The sequence below is a fragment of the Sarcophilus harrisii genome, chromosome 6 (genome assembly GCF_902635505.1).
Source record: "Sarcophilus harrisii chromosome 6, mSarHar1.11, whole genome shotgun sequence".
Classification (NCBI taxonomy): domain Eukaryota; kingdom Metazoa; phylum Chordata; class Mammalia; order Dasyuromorphia; family Dasyuridae; genus Sarcophilus; species Sarcophilus harrisii.
This window is the reverse complement of record NC_045431.1, coordinates 185,675,218-185,693,815: the sequence shown is the minus strand read 5'-3', so window position 1 is coordinate 185,693,815 and position 18,598 is coordinate 185,675,218. Positions and strand designations below refer to the sequence as shown.

The window sequence follows — 18,598 nt, the reverse complement described above, 5'->3', positions numbered from 1 at the left end:
TTCTTTAAGTTCCCAAGTATATTACCACTGCTTGTGAAATGATCGCGGAAATGGTGGCAGCATTACAGACTGTGTTGGCTTTGGGTCACAAGAGGAATAGTGGAATTCCAGCTTTCCTTACTCCTGTACTGAAAAACATTATCATCAGCCTTGCTAGGCTGCCACTGGTCAATAGCTATACTAGAGTGCCTCCCTTGGTGAGTAAAGTCTGTTTTCTACTTCCATGGGAGTACAATATAATATATTTTGAAGTTTTGTGGCAGTTTCCTCAATTGAATAGTAAGAGCACTGAACCTCCTGGGTTTGTTGTGAGGATTAAATGAGATAATGTCGGTAAAACATTTAGCACAATGCCCAGCAAACCACAGGCCTTTAATCTTAACAAATGCTTGTTTATTTCCCTCATCCCAGGACTCCTTTACTTCATTGGGTTGTTTTGTAGTTAATGTTTTAGAAGCTGCAAATCAAAATGCAAATATAATTTGTTTTTAAAGCCCATTTTAGGTGCCATCTCCTCCCTTATATATTCTGATTTTCCCAGCTGTAGATACATTCTCCATTGAATTAAATTTTTTATATCATTCAGTTTATTTGGAACTCACATATGTACTCGTTACTTGTATTATATTTAATCTTATTCTTATTGGAATGTCATCATCTTTAGGGAAAGGAATGTGTTTCATTTGAATTTTTTTATCCCCTTTGACTAATCCAGGTATATAGTCACATTTTAAGTGACTAATAAACATGTGTTAAAGTTATTTGAATTATTAATGTTGCTAAATTTCATGGTGTAGTGACATAAATGCTTTATAAATTTAGGGCAGGTATGTCAATAGAACTGAACCTAGTAGATTAGATAGTGTTAACCTAGCTTGATATAATTTATTCATCAAGAACCACAAGTAGGTTTTATCAAGACTTGATTATCATTATTGAAATCTCAAACCCTCTGAGTTCTTCTGTTCTCTCTGTGAAAAGCAGCAACAGCTTTATAAGATAATTTTATTTCATGTATTCCAACAGGTATGGAAATTAGGATGGTCACCTAAACCCGGAGGAGATTTTGGCACAACACTTCCTGAAATACCTGTAGAATTTCTTCAAGAAAAGGAGATCTTTAAAGAGTTCATCTATCGTATTAATACCTTAGGTATATATCTTGGTAAAACATTTTGATTAAAATGAGGAGATAATTTTGATTTTCAAGAGTATGAGCAGAAATGAGACACATTGATTAATATTTTGTAACATAATTTTTCTTTTTACAGTTTTCCATAGGTAAGAACTTAATTTAGCAAGTATTTATTGGTCTTCTACTATGAATGGATTATTATATTAAGTGCTCAAAAAGATAATTCCTAGTTTCTTATAATATTCCCTTTTGGATATGAAACCTGAACATTCCTTCACTAAGGGTTAGTTAATTTAGCTTGTATTAAATTCTGCTTTTAACATTTTTAGGTTGGACAAGTCGTACGCAATTTGAAGAAACCTGGGCTACTCTCCTTGGTGTCCTTGTAACTCAGCCTATTGTGATGGATCAGGAAGAAAGTCAACAGGAAGTAAGGCTACCGAGAAGCTGTCTCCATTACATAAATATGATTCTTGACTTGAGTTTGTTTTTAAGTTAAAGTTTGATAGATATTCAAAATTATAAATGTTTTAATAAATATTGGCAGAAAGCATAAAGCTGTGTTTTTGATGATATTACTCAGTTTCTAAAATGAGCAGATAATTTCTCCGTTTTTATTCTAAATATGCAGATTGGGGGAATATGGCCAATCCCATTCATTCTTCATGTAATACCACTGAAATTAAAGATTTTTAAATGTTAAAGAAATCATAGAGATGTTAATATTGTTCTGCAAGTTCACATCTCTCTGAGTTTTGCATATTGTTCAAAATGAAAATTGTATAGAAGTTATTATGATAATGAAGATCAGTTAGAAAAAGGTTATGAAAATACTTCTGTGGTTTACTTTTCACAAGTAATTTTTGAGGTTATTAAACACAATTCATTAAACTTTCTAACTGGATCTATGATATTTAACATGTTTAAGCATCTGTTATGTGCAATGCATTGTATTTTATGTTTTTAGAAGACATAATAGATGTTCATGTTAACTGGTCTCTACCTTCATGGAGCCTATAGTCTAGTATGGGGATGTAACATATATACAGAGAATCTTAAATGTACTACTAGTAAGAATGCATGAAGTGTATAAGAAATGTACAAATGGTACTTTTAGAGTTTGAGGAAGGAAAGATCGACTTTTGATTGGGGGATAAGGAAATGATCCATATAGAAAATGGTCTTTGAGAGAGATCTTTACTGATAGATTTGAATGATTAGAGAGGATTTTAGTTAAGTTATAGTTAGGGGATATGGAGGCATGCAGAGCAGCTTTAACAAAGGCCAACAAGTAGTAAATATCAGAAAGTCAGTGCATTGAAGTATTGATTATGTAGAAGAAAATAGTATGAAAAAGTCAGAAAAGGATGGATGTTACCCTATTGTGAAGGGCCCTAAATGTCAAGCTAAGGAGTCATGATTATTTGATAGGCAGTTAGGAATTAATGAAAGGTTTTGAGCAGAGGAATAATGTTACCAGAAATTATAGTACACTGACTTACTTTCTAACACTGTAGTCAGGCAAAGCAAAAAGGTATTAAAATGGGGAAACTTAAGTATGATTAAAGATGAAAAAATAAAGTATTGCAGAGAATAGACATATCCAAGCCTATTCTGGCATCTCTGATTTTAGCTATGTAGATTAATAATTAAACATAGAGAAATCCATTAAAAGCATGTTTAGTAATGAGGGAATAGTACCTGTAAAGGTACTATTTTACATTTTGTCATACTTGAGCAATCCTTGCTCTGAAAAATAGAGATAGTTATTAAATGGGGTTGTATATAAGTGGAAGCTTAATTGTGATACCCTGGTCTTACTTGGACAAAATAAAAATAAATCGTATGCTTTCACAGTGAGATTATACTTTTCTTCTAAGTAGAGTTCAAAGACCACTAGGGGACTCTGAGACTCTTTTAAAGAGCTTTATAAAGTAAGAATTCTTCATAATAATCCTAAGACATTTTAATTTCTAATAGGATAAGTATCAATAGGTATCACCCACACAAAATAAGCTCTTTGAAAAGCCCCCAGACATGTGAAGGAGTCCTGGACAACCAGTGTTCTGAGTCACATCATTGTAGTCAGATCCCAGAATCGCTTGATGTTCTTGTTTTCAGAGCAAGCATGTCTTAGTCTCTCCTTTGTCTTCATTTATAACACAGACTCCTTCTTTTACAGGAAGATACTGAGAGGACCCAGATCAATGTTCTTGCAGTTCAAGCTATCACATCCTTGGTGCTGAGTGCAATGACCCTTCCTGTCGCAGGCAATCCAGCTGTGAGCTGCTTGGAGCAACAGCCCCGGAACAAAGCCCTTAAAGCCCTGGATACAAGGTACTTGAGAGTCCCTGGAACAGGGGAGAGGTGAGGCCACGCAGACTAGTAGAAATATTGCTGTGCTTAGCAGGTCCTAGGACTGGGAACTGGAATACAGGAGGAATTAGAAGGATCACCTGGGCCAGCCTTCTCATCTACCTGCAGGGTCTTCTAAAGGGTTTACCTGAGGTGACACAGGTGATAGAGAACAGAGCTGGAATTTGCATGCTGGCCCTCCTCATTGTTCTTTTATCTCACAGCCTCCTGTATTTATGGTCCTATGATTAAGGGCAGATCTGAACCTCAGCTTCCTTATCTTTAATTCAAATGATATGCACTTTACAGGGTTACTGTGGGAAAGGTATTTCTAAACCTTAAAAAAAAAACATAGAGATGGGAATTTTTACAGTTTATATTTAAAGTCTGGGTGGGGGTTTTTTTTAATTTTTTAAAAAATTGTAAACTTAATAATTGTCCACAAAAACAAGTAATTGGCAATGCATGGGGGCAAAACCTTCCCCCAACTTTCAACATATACTTTGTATCTCCAGTACCAAACATGGTAAAAAGAATGAAAAATAACATTATCCCCATCATAAGGAAACATATTCATAAGTGAGAGAAGACATATAGTGGTTTTCTTTTTTAGTTCTCCCACCATTTGTTGGTTTTCCTTCTTTCTCTTTTTTTCTTCTCTTATTAAAAATAGTTGTCAGTATTATACAATTCTGCTGCATGCATACTGATTTTGATGATTTCTCTTTGTATTATCTAATATAAGTTTCCTTATTTTCTTTACTTATACTGACCATGATATTCTATTACACTTATTTGCCATAATATTTCAGCCTTTTTTACCATAATTATTCAGCATTTCTACAGTTGTTGGAGAATAAAGTTTTTCCCCAGGATATTTGCTCTAATGAATAATGTATCTATAAATATTTTCATATGGCTAGCTCCATGTTTCCTTTTTATGATTTTTTGCTTTTAAATTCCAGGATTCATTTATTTGTTTGTTTGTTTTTATCACATTAACATGAAATTTCAAGGAAATAGATTACTTTTGGCTCTGAGGGTGAGGGATAAAGTTGGTAGGGATAGGTGAAAGTTCAAAGAAACTTTGCATATTTAATGTTTTCATTTGTATTCAGGGGAAGTAAAATAATGGCTAATCTTTATGCTAAAAAATTATTTTAGGTTTGGGAGGAAACTGAGTGTTATTAGGGGAATTGTTGAACAAGAAATTCAAGCAATGGTTTCAAAGAGAGACAACATTCCCACACATCACTTGTACCAGGCTTGGGATCCTGTCCCATCTCTATCTCCAGCTATGTCAGGTATGTGTATAATAAATTTATTTCTGTGTGTGACCACTGTAATGTCTTACTAGCTATATTTATTAAGGTTTTGCAAGTGTTAAACCTAAAGCATTTTCCTCTGTGACTGAAAAACATTAGCTTCAAGACTCTTCTGCATAGAAATTCTAAGAGTGGCCCATCAGAAATAATAAATAACTTCACTACCATTAATTCAGAAATATTGTTTAATCACACATAAGCCAAGATTTCCTTTATGCTTGAAATCTGGCTCTGCAAAGATTATTTTGTAAATAGTGAATATACATACACTCCTACCCCCCTACTCTACCCTTGCCTCCATGGTGTTCCAAAAACCTCAGTATCATACTTAAAACTTTGGGATACCATATGTGCATATTTATATACAGACACATATGCATATGTATGCATATATATACATATGTGTAGAGAGAGAGAGATCTATATACACACACACTTCGATACACACAGACACACACAAATACAGAATATATATACTTTGGGTATATATATATGCACATATCTACACATACACATGTATTCCTAATACACACACATGCATGTACACTTTTTATGATTGTAATGGGACAAATCCCAGAGACGTGCTATCCCTATTCACAGCATCTCATGATCAAAAACTTACTAATTACTGAATAATATCTTCACTTTGCCTATCATGTGACTAAGATTAAGTAGTTCCCTGACCATTTACCTTTGAATATAGAATGTGTGTTTAAAATTTGTAAATTTAGAATAACTCAAATTTGTAAATTTGGAATAACTCAAAATAATAATAAAGGAATAAATACGTTTTTATAATGTTTCAAGGTTTATAAAGTGCTATGTTTATAGCATTCCTGTAACAGATGTTATCAACTATGATTGCTCAAATTTTACAATTGCAGAAGGAAATAAATCAAGGTGGGTAGTAGACAGGGGATAACCTTAGGTTGATATAGGCTGACTCAATGTTGCAAGAAGAAATCAGAACCTAAAGGACTGATGATAGAGCAACCAAACTGCTTTTAAACCAGTTAGAGTCAGACATAGATGAGAGAAAAGGGAAAGGCTAAATTATATTGACCAAAATAAATGAGAATGATTTTCTATTCTTCTTGTCAGCTTTGGGAAGCAGTGCCCTTTGTACATCTAAGAAATGAGTAGGCAATAAATCGTTATTGCTTTTCTTCATTCTTCTCTATGCTCTGATTCTATTTCTCTTGTAACCTGATGGTTATCAAAGATTTCAAAGGAATCTGATTCATCATATATATTACATACTCTCCCAGAGAAGAGAGGAACTGTATAATCACATAATATATATATTCAGTGTTTTAAGTGTCTATAATTGATACATATGGATGATTATATTGAAATGTTATTTCAGATTGAATTTGTTCTGTTATGCAGAAAAGCTAGAAGGAGATAATGAATTTTTTTTTTAGGTACCCTTATCAGCCATGAAAAACTTCTGCTGCAGATCAACACTGAACGAGAAATGGGGAACATGAGTTATAATCTAGGACAGGTTAGTTGACATCTATACCATAAATTCAATATTTTTTTTTCTCTTTTGTCTCTCCTTTGTCTTTCTCTTTTTCTCTTTTCTCTCTCCAACTAATAATGACAATAAAAGCAACAATATTAATAGGTTACATTATAAAATCACTTTAAGTTTGTAAAATTCTATATTATATAATTTCATTTGCTCCTTACAATAACCCTTAGAGGTAGGTACTGTTATATTTATCCTCATTTTGCAGTTGAGAAAACTGCCCAGGATCACACAGCTGCTGGGTCTGGGATTTAAACTTAGGTCTTCCAGACTTCACCTTCAGCATGCTATGTACTGTCTACCTCATTGTCTATGACTTTGTTGTCTGTAATCAAACTTTAATTTCATTAACAGTAACATTAAATTATTAACATTAACATGAAAAATGAATCAGATAAGCATATCTTTTAATATGGAAGATACATTTCTTTACCACCTAGAAGTTATGCCAGATTTATTAGGTTAAACACAAGTGTTTATTTCCTTTCTTAAAAAACTGAATTTTCACTCAGAAAAATTTGTCTATGAGTAAACCTGTTCTGTTTTTTCAAGTATTTTTCATAAAACACCAGAATTGCAAGGGGCTTCATTTAGCCTGCACCTCTGTCTAATATAGGAATTCCCTCCATAGTGCCCCTGAAGAGCATTATCTCACCACTGTGTGAACAGAATCCATTCTATTTTTAGACAACTTAAATTTTTACAGAGTTCTTCTTTACATTGTGCTAAAAGTTCCTTCCTATAAATTATACTTTGTGGTCCTAGTTCTTTGTTTAGGCCTGTACAGACTGCCTAATGCCCCAAGAGAGCTGTCAGTATTCCCTCTCCCTCCTAAACTCCACCGGCGACTTCTACTTTGGAATGAATGCTTACTCTCTGTCCTTCCTTTGTTGATTGTTGTTAAATAATTACAACCTGCCTTCTGGGGTCCACCCCACCCCTCCCTACCATTCTCCTGATGACAGATGAGTTCAGTGTGTTCTCCACTACCTTTGTAAATGGGGCCACGTAGAAGTGTCCACAGTGATTCTGATTAGCATTTTTGGCTGCCATGTCACAGCTTCAAGTCCTACTGGGAAAAAGAAAATAATATAATGGTGGTTAGGAGGAGAATGAGATGAGGAAGAAGAAGGTCTGAGGACAGCAACAAGTATGGGATGGGAATGGAATCTGCTATGTCCTGTGTACATCAGAGGCCTTAGTAAATATTGGAATTTTAAAAATTAATGATTTTTGAATCAGTTGCACTTTTGTGTTTATTAATTTTCTAAGCAGGTAACTTTTAGCAGTTAAAAATGTGTTTGCCTTTTCAAATAGCAATAAAAAACAGTACATACATTTATTTCATGTGTGTATTTACATGCATATTAATGAGCAAAATTGGATTGCAAACAATTATACAAATATAACAAGCATCATCAAATAACATAACTGGCGCTAGTGTCATAAACATATTGATGGAACTGGTAAGGACAAATCATAGAATAGGACTGCAGCCCATAGTACTTTTCTTTTTAGCCAAATCAAAACTCATAATGGCACCATAGATAAGTAGATCGTGTCTTGAGGTATTCGAGAATGGAAGAGCCTGGTATGCTTTGCTGCAAGGGCTCATAAAGAGTTGGATATGACAATGACTAAACAACAAAAATAAAACAAAAAGTTGCTATTTGTAAATATATAAAAAAAGAAAATTGACTCAAAAGAATTCTATAAACTTTTGCTGCTATTGTTATCCTGAATGGAACTTTCTTTTTTTCCCCCCCCTAGAATTTGTTATTGCTGTAGAAGTGCTATTTGTTTTTTTTGATTTATTTTGTATACTACTACTTTATTGAAGTTATCTTTGTTGTCTCAATTTCTTTCTTTGTGGATTCACTAAGATTTCCTAAGTAAACTTTTGGGCTGTCAAAAAAATACTTAAAATAACATAGAAGATAGAACATTTTTACTTTTTTTTTTTTTTTTTTTTTTTTTTAGAACCACTTGCTTTGAATTTAAGTGAATTAGGCAGGAAAGTTAACAGTGCATTCATTTTGACCAGTGTCAACTTTTTTGTAAACAAAAGTTAAAGAAAATAAAGCTGGCTATAATGGGAAGTTGCCTTTTCTACCTTTGCTAACACTGTACTGTGCCTTGATTCATTGGGCATGTGTTTGACAAACTGCTGTTACAAACAAATTGTCCCCTAAAGCTTGAATGAGCCTGGTGTTTTTCATCATCCTTCAGCAATAAGAATTACGTGTTTCCCTATCTATCCCAGTCATTTTGAGCTCTGTAATTTTTCTTTAGAATCCAAGGTGGCCAAAGAGGATGTTTTGGAAAACAACACAATAACATCATCAAATAACAGGCACTTTTAAAACCCTTTATATTCTAGAGGCACCAAGAGTCAGCACATTCTTCCCCTTAATGAAAGAAGTCAATATTTCGTTAAAATGACTATAAACCAGTGCTAGTCCCCTTGTGCCCTCTAACATGCTCTGTGATTTTAGGCAAGTCATCTCTCCTGACTGGAGTTCCGCTTCCTCACCTGTAAAGTGAGGCCCGTTCCCCTCTGAAGGGTGTGGGGGTCTACAGACCCCGAACATTGCACATACTGGTAGAGGAAGTGGTTTTGTCCATTAGTTTTGTTTTATCTGCTTTTTTTCTTTGTTAAAACAAAGGATAGGTTCTACTGGATATAGTAGTGGGATGAGCTGATTGTGTTGTAAAATACAGAAGATGTAGTCAATACAACTTTTAAAAATGTTAAAACAAGGAGTTGGTTAATTAATTTTTAAATCCCTTCAAGTTCCAAATTTAAACTCAAATATTTTCCTCATAACCAGTGAAGAAATCTTTGCATTTGGAACCAGAATGCTCATTTTATATATGGGTTGTATTTTGGGGTGAGAGTCTACTTGAAATAAAATTATCAGAGCTTACTATGTAATTCCTCTTACTAGAGATTTTTGGTATGGTTATTGATGGATCATTGGTTTAAGAAATAATAGAATCTTAGAATTAAAAGCTGGAAGGGGCTTTAGACATCATGTTATTTTCTGAATAAGGGTACATTAACAAGTGGTGTCATCTTGAAAATTAAATTGTTACGGTTGTGTATTTTTTACTTTTTTTTTTTTTTTTAATTTAATAGCCTTTTATTTACAGGATATATGCATGGGTAACTTTACAGCATTAACAATTGCCAAACCTCTTGTTCCATTTTTTCACCTCTTACCCCCCACCCCTTCCCCCAGATGGCAGGATGACCAGTAGATGTTAAGTACATTAAAATATAAATTAGATACACAATAAGTATACATGACCAAACCGTTATTTTGCTGTACAAAAAGAATCAGACTCTGAAATATTGTACAATTAGCTTGTGAAGGAAATCAAAAATGCATGTGGGCATAAATAGAGGGATTGGGAATTCAATGTAATGGTTCTTATTCATCTCCCAGAGTTCTTTTGCTGGGCATAACTGGTTCAGTTCATTACTGCTCCATTGGAAATGATTTGGTTGATCTCGTTGCTGAGGATGGCCAGGTCCATCAGAACTGGTCATCATATAGTACTGTTGTTGAAGTATATAGTGATCTCCTGGTCCTGCTCATTTCACTCAGCATCAGTTTGTGTAAGTCCCTCCAGGCCTTTCTGAAATCATCCTGTTGGTCATTTCTTAGAACAGTAATATTCCATAATATTCATATACCACAATTTATTCAGCCATTCTCCAACTGATGGACATCCATTCAGTTTCCAGTTTTTAGCCACTACAAAAAGGGCTGCCACAAACATTCGTGCACATATAGGTCCCTTTCCCTTCTTTATAATCTCTTTGGGAAATAAGCCCAGTAGTAGGTTGTGTATTTTTTAAATTTAGAACTATTTCCTTTCCAGTTGAAGGCCCAAGAAAAAATTTTTGTTCAAATAGACTACATTATAGGAATTAGACCTGTGATCTATTAGTCTATAGACCTTCCAAGAGAAAAGTTTTTTCTGCAACTCATAGAATTAGTGGGTTGCTGAGGGTACCCAAGTTAAGTAGCTGTCCTAGGGTCATCTGGCTATTATGTGAGGAGTTGGGGAATACGTAAACTGGGATCTTCCTGTCCTCAAGGTATGTTCTCAATTATACCTTTTGTACTTAGCATAGAACCAGACAGTTAATAGATTATTGGAACCAGGAGAACATAAAGACCTCTGGACTTAAGTATTTTTTTTCAACTTAGTTTTACGAAGTCATAGTGTCCTCCATGCCTGGAAATCTCCCTCTTCATCTCTGCCTCTTGACTTCAAGTCTAGCTAAAATCTCACCCACCTCAGGAAATGCTTTCTGATCCCTCTTAAAGCTAATGTCTTCCTGCTGTCAGTTATTTCCTATTTATCCTATATACAACTTTGTTAGCACATATCTGTTTGCATGTTGTCTCCCCCATTGGATTGTGAGTTTCTCAAGGACAGAAACTGTTTTTTGCCTTTCTTTCTATTTTCAGCACTTTAGCATACTGCCTGGCAATATATGTGCTTGATAAATGTTTATTGACTGACTGACTGACTCACCCATTAGCACAGTCATACTTTGTATCCATCTGATCAACTAAATGTGTGCTACCTCTAAAATTATGAACTCTGTAATTCACTTCTATCTACTTTCTCTCTTATTCCTTCTGAACTTTTGAATTTTCACTGATTTCTAGTACTTAACCTATTTCTACTTTCCCAGGTCTTTATTCTCTATTCATTTTGGACCTAGTGGCTTACTATTTCAATCATGCCTTTTTATTAGAATCCCTTTGCCTCTTGATTTCCATTTATGTTGCCAATTGCTAACTCAGGATCAGCTAGCTGGTACAGTGGATAGAATAATGAACTTGAAATCAGAAACACTCATTTTCATGAATTCACATGTGGTCTCAGATACTTACTTAGCTGTGTGACCCTGAGAAAGTGAATTCACCCTGTTCACCTCTGTTTCCTGTCTATAAAATGAATAAGAAGGAAATGATCAACCACTCCAGTATCTTTGCCAAGAAAACCCCAAAGGGAGTCACAAAGAGTCAGACTGAAATGACTCCACAAAAACAGTAACAGCAACAACTCAGGATTAACCTCCTCTCAGCCTTTTTTTCCTCAGGTAATCTAGCATTATCATAGAAAGTCATTCATTTTTATTGACTTTTCAGTCAATATATATTATACAGGACTTTAAGTCCTGTATAAATCCATGCTCAGTAACTATGTACTAGGGAAGGCGGAGAGAGGAAATATACATTTTTTTATTTTAATTTTTTATTCATTTTGAGCTTAAATACTAAAGGACAAAAAAAAAAAAGAACATTTCTATGTACACAGAACAACATAAAAAGATGATTTGTTATAAAACTGTGAATTTCTGTTTCACAGTTTCCATTTTTTTGAAAATTACATAATAAAGTACTACATATAATTTTCTTTTTTTTTATTTTATTTTATTTAATAGCCTTTTATTTACAGGTTATATGCATGGGTAACTTTACAGCATTAATAATTGCCAAACCTCTTGTTCCAATTTTTCACCTCATCACCCCCAAGATGGCAGGATGACCAGTAGATGTTAAGTACATTAAAATATAAATTAGATACACAATAAGTATACATATTAAAAGCGTTATTTTGCTGTACAAAAGAATCAGACTCTGAAATATTGTACAATTAGTTTGTGAAGGAAATCAAAAATGCAGGTGGGCATAAATATAGGGATTGGGAATTCAATGTAATGGTTTTTAGTCATCACCCAGAGTTCTTTCTCTGGGCGTAGCTGGTTCAGTTCATTACTGCTCCATTGGATATGATTTGGTTGATCTCGTTGCTGAGGATGGCCTGGTCCATCAGAATTGGTCATCATATAGTATTGTTGTTGAAGTATATAATGATCTCCTGGTCCTGCTCATTTCACTTAGCATCAGTTCGTGTAGGTCTCTCCAGGCCTTTCTGAAATCATCCTGCTGGTCATTTCTTACAGAACAATAATATTCATATACCACAATTTATTCAGCCATTCTCCAACTGATGGGCATCCATTCAGTTTCCAGTTTCTAGCCACTACACACAGGGGTGCCACAAACATTCGTGCACATATAGGTCCCTTTCCCTTCTTTATAATCTCTTTGGGATATAAGCCCAGTAGTAACACTGCTGGATCAAAGGGTATGCACAGTTTGATAACTTTTTGGGCATAATTCCAGAATGCTCTCCAAAATGGTTGGATTCGTTCACAACTCCACCAACAATGCATCAATGTCCCAGTTTTCCCACATCCCCTCCAACAATCATCATTATTTTTTCATGTCATCTTAGCCAATCTGACAGGTGTACTACATATAATTTTCAAAGCTGCTTTGCTTTTCTGTGCTTCCTTCTTACTTTTCTCTCTCCCTCCCTCTCCTGTTCTAGAAAAGGCTACCATTACAAAAGTGTGTGTGTGTGTGTGTGTGTGTGTAGTAAATGAATTGTCCCAAGTTTTTTCATATCACCTCCAACATTTGTCACTTTTTTCCTTTCTGTCATTTTAGCCAATCTGATAGGTGTAAAATGATATCTCAAAGTTGTTTTAATTTGCGGTTTTATAATCAATAGTGATTTAAAACGTTTTTATAACTATAAAGTTTTGATTTCTTTTTAAAAAAAACTGTTCATATCCTTTGAACATTTATCATTTGGGAAATGACATATAAATTTGACAAAGTTAATATATTTTAATATATTATTAATATATTTTAAGATCTGAACTTTTATCTGAAAAACTATGTTTAAAAATTTTCTCTCAGTTTTAAAGTTTTTATACCCTTATGTATGGTCAGTTTTTATAAAGGTACTATGGACCACTGAGAAAAAAGATGTATTTACTTCTATTCCTGCTCAATTCTCTTCACATATATATTATATCTAGATTCTGTTCACCTCCTTAGCTTCTTTCTTATTTTTTGTTGTTCTTGTTGTATTTATCTAATTCTGAGAGGAGAAGGTTAAGGTCCCCCACTGTTGTAACTTTCTGTTTTCTTTCTATTTCTATTACTTTCTATTTTCTCTTATAATTTATTTAATTTCACCTTTAAAAATTTAGATGCTACAGCGTTTAATGCATATAAGTTTAGTTCTGTTACTTCATTTTCCATGGTAACTTTATCATTGTGTAGTTTCCCTATTCATCACTTTTAATTAAATTTATTCAAGCTATGATTGCTACCTCTGCTTTTTTTTTTTTTTTTAAGCTTCAGCTGAAGTGTAACAAATAAGTTAATTCTGTGTATATTTCTCATTTTTAATGTGTTTCATGTAAACGACATGTTGTTTCCTGGTTTTTAATCCATTCTATTATTCATTTCCATTTTATAGGTGAGTTAATCCCATTTACATTATTACTAATTGTATTTCATTACCTCCCTAATCTGCACCTTTAAGATTCCCTTCCTTATCATCTCTCCTTATTCTTCTATTTCTTAATCTAACCCCCCTTTAAAAATCCTTCCCTTTTTCTCTCCTTCCATTCTCCAACTTTTTGATTTATAACTCCTTCTAAAAGTCCTTCATGTATCCTTTCTTCTTACCCCCTTATTTCATTGTAAACATTGAAGTCTTTTCAATTCTTCCCTCTTTAACTTAGTTCTGATGAGAATAAGGTTCCAACACTAGCAGCTCTCCATCCGTCTGCTCATATTGTAACAGTTCTTCGATCCATGCATCCTTTGTGTGAGATAAACCTCTCCTTACTCAGTTTTATTTTTTAGAATCATCACATCGTACTTAACCTCATACATGTATGCTGTTTTAAACTGCCCAAGTAATAATATTCTTAATAGTACAGACATAATTTTCCCATATAAAAAGTAAACAGTTTGACCTTATTGAGTCCCTTATAATTATCTTTAATATTTGCCTTGTATTTCTTCTAGATCTTATATGTCAAAATTTCCATTGAGTTTTGGTCTTTTTGCCACACATATTTGAAAGTCTTTCAATTCATTAATATCTCTTTTTTTTCCACTCAGCTTTGCTAGGTAAGTTATTCTTAGAGACTCAGCTGTTTTGCTCTTCAAAATATAATGCTCCAAATGCTTTGGTCTTTCAACATAGAACTTGCTAAATCTTGTGTTATGTGCATTGTAGCTCCACAATATTCATATAAGTGTTTTTTTCCTCATTGTTTGTAGTATTTTCTTTTAACCTTGGAATTTTGAAACTTGGCTGTGATGTTCCTATGAGTTTTCAATTTTTTTTTCTGTTTTATTTTCTCATTCTAGAGCTTCAAGTCAATTTTCCTTAATGATTTTTACAATGCTGCTTCTAAACTTTTTTTTTAAATCATAGTTTTCAGGTAGGCCAACAATTCTTAAATCATCTCTATCTATACTATTGTTCAGTTGTTTTGCTAAAAAAAGATGTTTCACATTCTCTTCTTATTATTTTGTTTTATTATTCCTTGGTGTCTTTTAATGTCATTAGCTTCTCCTTGCCCAGTTCTAATTTTTAAAAAGTTAGTGCCTCCTCTAAGCTTTTGGAATCTCTCTTTTTTTTTTTTCATAAATTTCTTGATTTTCTTCAGCCTCTCTTAATTTGATTTTTAAAGTTCTTCCAAAAACTCTGTTTAGGCTTATGACCATCTGACATTTTTCTTGAAAGTTAGAATAGCTTTTAACATCACTGTCCTTTTTTGAGTATTAACCCAGATCTTCTGTTTCCATACTGGCCGGGTTCTTTCTCCTTTTCTTACGTATTATTATAATCATCATTTATTGTTATTATTTTAGCAACTTATTATTATAATCAGGGACTTGTCCCAAGGTATGAGGGATCATGCCTTAGACTTTTAAACATTATATAATCTTAAGCACTGTCTAGGGGCCAATCTTGGGTACTCTTCTTGCCCCTGTGCCACAGCTGGAGCCCTCAGCAACACTGTCCTGCAAAGGCAAATGCTCTTGCTCTCTGCCATCCCTCCTGAGGCTGCAAACTTCAGCTCTCTTCTCTGATCTGGAATTGAAACCAAGGACTCAGCTCTCCTGGCCCCTCTGCTGCTCCCTGTGACCTGGGACCATATCTGGTTAGCACAGCTGAGCTTCAGTCTTCCCCTGCTCAGCTGTCAAACCCTCATTTTGTCTGGGGTTCCTGAGATCTGACCCAGCACTCTCAGAAAAAGAAGTTTATTATTAACATTGGAAGTCAGCCTATGCTATGCATGAATAGAAAGACTGAATTCCTTAGTGGCAAGGTTCCAGCAGAGAAGTAAAGTTTCTAGTAGAGAAATCCTGACAGAGAGGTATAAAGTTTTGTTAAGGAAATAGGTGAGGGAGATAAAGAGAGGGTAACAGTGAAAGAGAATATCATTTCAAAAATTGCTGCTATGCCAGGGATTGCATATTAGGTCCTCTGCAAGGACTGAGTTTAAAATTGGCTTTTTTTATAAGAGAAATCTTTATACGAAGATAAGCTGGGATTTTTGCTCTTGATGGGGGCTGGGTTTCAGCGTGAGCTGGAATTTGAATAAAATTGAATGAATGCCTTCAATTCAATGGAAAGCTTATGGAAAACAGAATGAAGCTTTTAGGATGTTTCCCTGGTGCCAGGGGTCCCCAACTGAGTCAGGATTCAAGGAAACTTTCTTCTTGAAGGAGTTTTCAGAGAGTGTCGAGTCCTCTCGTCAAAACTATTAATTAAAAAGTAAGAAGTAACTTTCCTCCTACCCTCCAACATAACAACTCTACATACTGTAATATAATCTTCCATACTCAAATCCACTTCCACACAAAGGAGGGAAAGTATATTTTCTCAGCTCTTCTCTAAGACCAAACTTTTTGGTCATTACAATTAAATGACATTCTTTTTTTGGTTTGTTTGCTTTGTTTCTTTGATTTTGGGTGGGGGGAGGGAGCTTTATTTCTATAATTTTCATTGTGGGTTTTTTTCTGGTTCTTTTATTTTACCTTTCTTTAGTTGATGTAAGTTTTCCCATGAGTCCCTGATTTTTTTTTTTTATTCATTATGTTATGGTACAGTAATATTCTGTGATTATTGTATAAAACAATGAATTTAACTATTCTCAGATCATAAACATCTACTTTGTTTTCAACTGTTTACTAACATAAAAAATGCTATTGTGAATATTTTGGAATACATCAGGTATTTCTCTCTATCTTTGAGCTTTCTCATGTATACATCTTGCACTGAAAACCCATCTCTTCAGCATGATTCCGAATCACTTTTCAGTGTAATTGGAGTTTTGAATTGTGGGATAGGTTTTAAAATATGTAGGATTCTACTATTTTAAATGCTTTTCCCCACAAGATTTTGCAGGGGTGAATGTTGAAAACCATCTCTGCATGTATTTTGAAAAATAAAAAGCTGTTATTATTTTAAGAAATGTTTTTCCTGAATTTGTGGGGAAATTTCTTTTATTGAAGGTTGTGTGTTCTTATCATTTTTTATTTGTTAAAAAAAACCAAACAAACAAACAAAAAACCAAACCAGCAAAATTTTTTAGTCTTGTATTTATATGTTGTTTTAGTTTTCAAAATAAATAAAAAATAAAAACACCTATGAATATGCCTGTCTTCCCACAACCTTTTAAATATCAGCCATTTCGATGTTTTGTCATCTTCCCCAATGTACCAAATGTAAAGACACTTTAGAGTTGTTTTGATTTACATTTCATTATTAGTGACTTGGAGCAGTGTTTCACATGATGTTGATGGACCTTATCAGAATTCCTTTGAGCATTTACTCTTTGAGGAATGGCTCTTGATCTTGTATATCTGCGTTAATTCCCTCAGTGTCTCAAACCTCAGACTCTTCTTAGATATTTGATGCAAAGTTCTCCTCCTACAACAATTTCTTTTATTTTTAATTTTTAATAATAGTTTTTATTTTCAAAATATATGCAAAGATAATTTTCAACATTCACCCTTGCAAAACCTTGTGTTCCACGTTTTTCTCTCTCCTTTTCCCCTTCCCTCTTTTCTAGACCCTAAGTAATCCAATATATAGTTAAATATTCCTGCAACAATCTTATCCCAACCTCACCGATTTTATTTATGCAAAAGCAATATTCTTATCTTGAAATTACCTGTTAACTTCCTTTGCTTAAAAACTTTTTTTTAATCAACTGCTTTCTAATTTTCCTACTAAATTAACATGATTTTTTAAAAATTCAAGTTTATTTTTCTTTAGCGTTCTAATTCTGTCCTCCCTTTTATCTCTTCTCCACCCATTGAGATTGCAAGAATTATAATATCCATTATACATAATTTTTATTTTATAGAGAAATTTCTCTAATATTAAAGTTAGCTTTTCTGAAAATTTTGCCTTGTGAAAATAGTACCTTTTTCATGGGAAATATATACTTTTCATTTTATTTATTTATTTATTTAATAGCCTTTTATTTACAGGATATATGCATGGGTAAATTTACAGCATTAACAATTGCCAAACCTCTTGTTCCAATTTTTCACTTCTTACCCCCCACCCTCTCCCCCAGATGGCAGGATGACCAGTAGATGTTAAGTACATTAAAATATAAATTAGATGCACAATAAGTATACATGACCAAAACGTTATTTTGCTGTACAAAAAGAATCAGACTCTGAAATATTGTACAATTAGCTTGTGAAGGAAATCAAAAATGCATGTGGGCATAAATATAGGGATTGGGAATTCAATGTAATGGTTTTTAGTCATCTCCCAGAGTTCTTTTTCTGGGCATAGCTAGTTCAGTTCATTACTGCTCCATTAGAAATGATTTGGTTGATCTCGTTGCTGAGGATGGCCTGATCCATCAGAACTGGTCATCATCTAGTATTGTTGTTGAAGTATATAATGATCTCCTGGTCCTGCTCATTTCACTCAGCATCAGTTCGTGTAAGTCTCTCCAGGCCTTTCTGAAATCATCCTGTTGGTCATTTCTTACAGAACAGTAATATTCCATAATATTCATATACCACAATTTATTCAGCCTTTTTCCAACTGATGGACATCCATTCAGTTTCCAGTTTCTAGCCACTACAAAAAGGGCTGCCACAAACATTCGTGCACATACAGGTCCCTTTCCCTTCGTTATAATCTCTTTGGGATATAATCCCAGTAGTAACACTGCTGGATCAAAGGGTATGCACAGTTTGATAACTTTTTGAGCATAGTTCCAAACTACTCTCCAGAATGGTTGGATTCGTTCACAACTCCACCAACAATGCATCAATGTCCCAGTTTTCCCGCATCCCCTCCAACAAT

General features: G+C 33.9%; 1 protein-coding gene across 3 annotated transcripts in view; it reads left to right on the top strand.

The window, feature by feature from the left end:
* HTT (huntingtin) overlaps positions 1 to 18,598 on the top strand; it is a 208,483-nt gene that overhangs the window by 163,902 nt on the left and 25,983 nt on the right. For all 3 annotated transcript variants that reach the window (XM_031943981.1, XM_031943980.1, XM_031943982.1), the window contains 6 exons: positions 10 to 197; positions 1,027 to 1,153; positions 1,465 to 1,565; positions 3,318 to 3,472; positions 4,655 to 4,794; positions 6,240 to 6,322. In XM_031943981.1, coding sequence (XP_031799841.1) covers positions 10 to 197; positions 1,027 to 1,153; positions 1,465 to 1,565; positions 3,318 to 3,472; positions 4,655 to 4,794; positions 6,240 to 6,322 — 794 coding nt within the window. The remainder of the gene's footprint in view (positions 1 to 9; positions 198 to 1,026; positions 1,154 to 1,464; positions 1,566 to 3,317; positions 3,473 to 4,654; positions 4,795 to 6,239; positions 6,323 to 18,598) is intronic.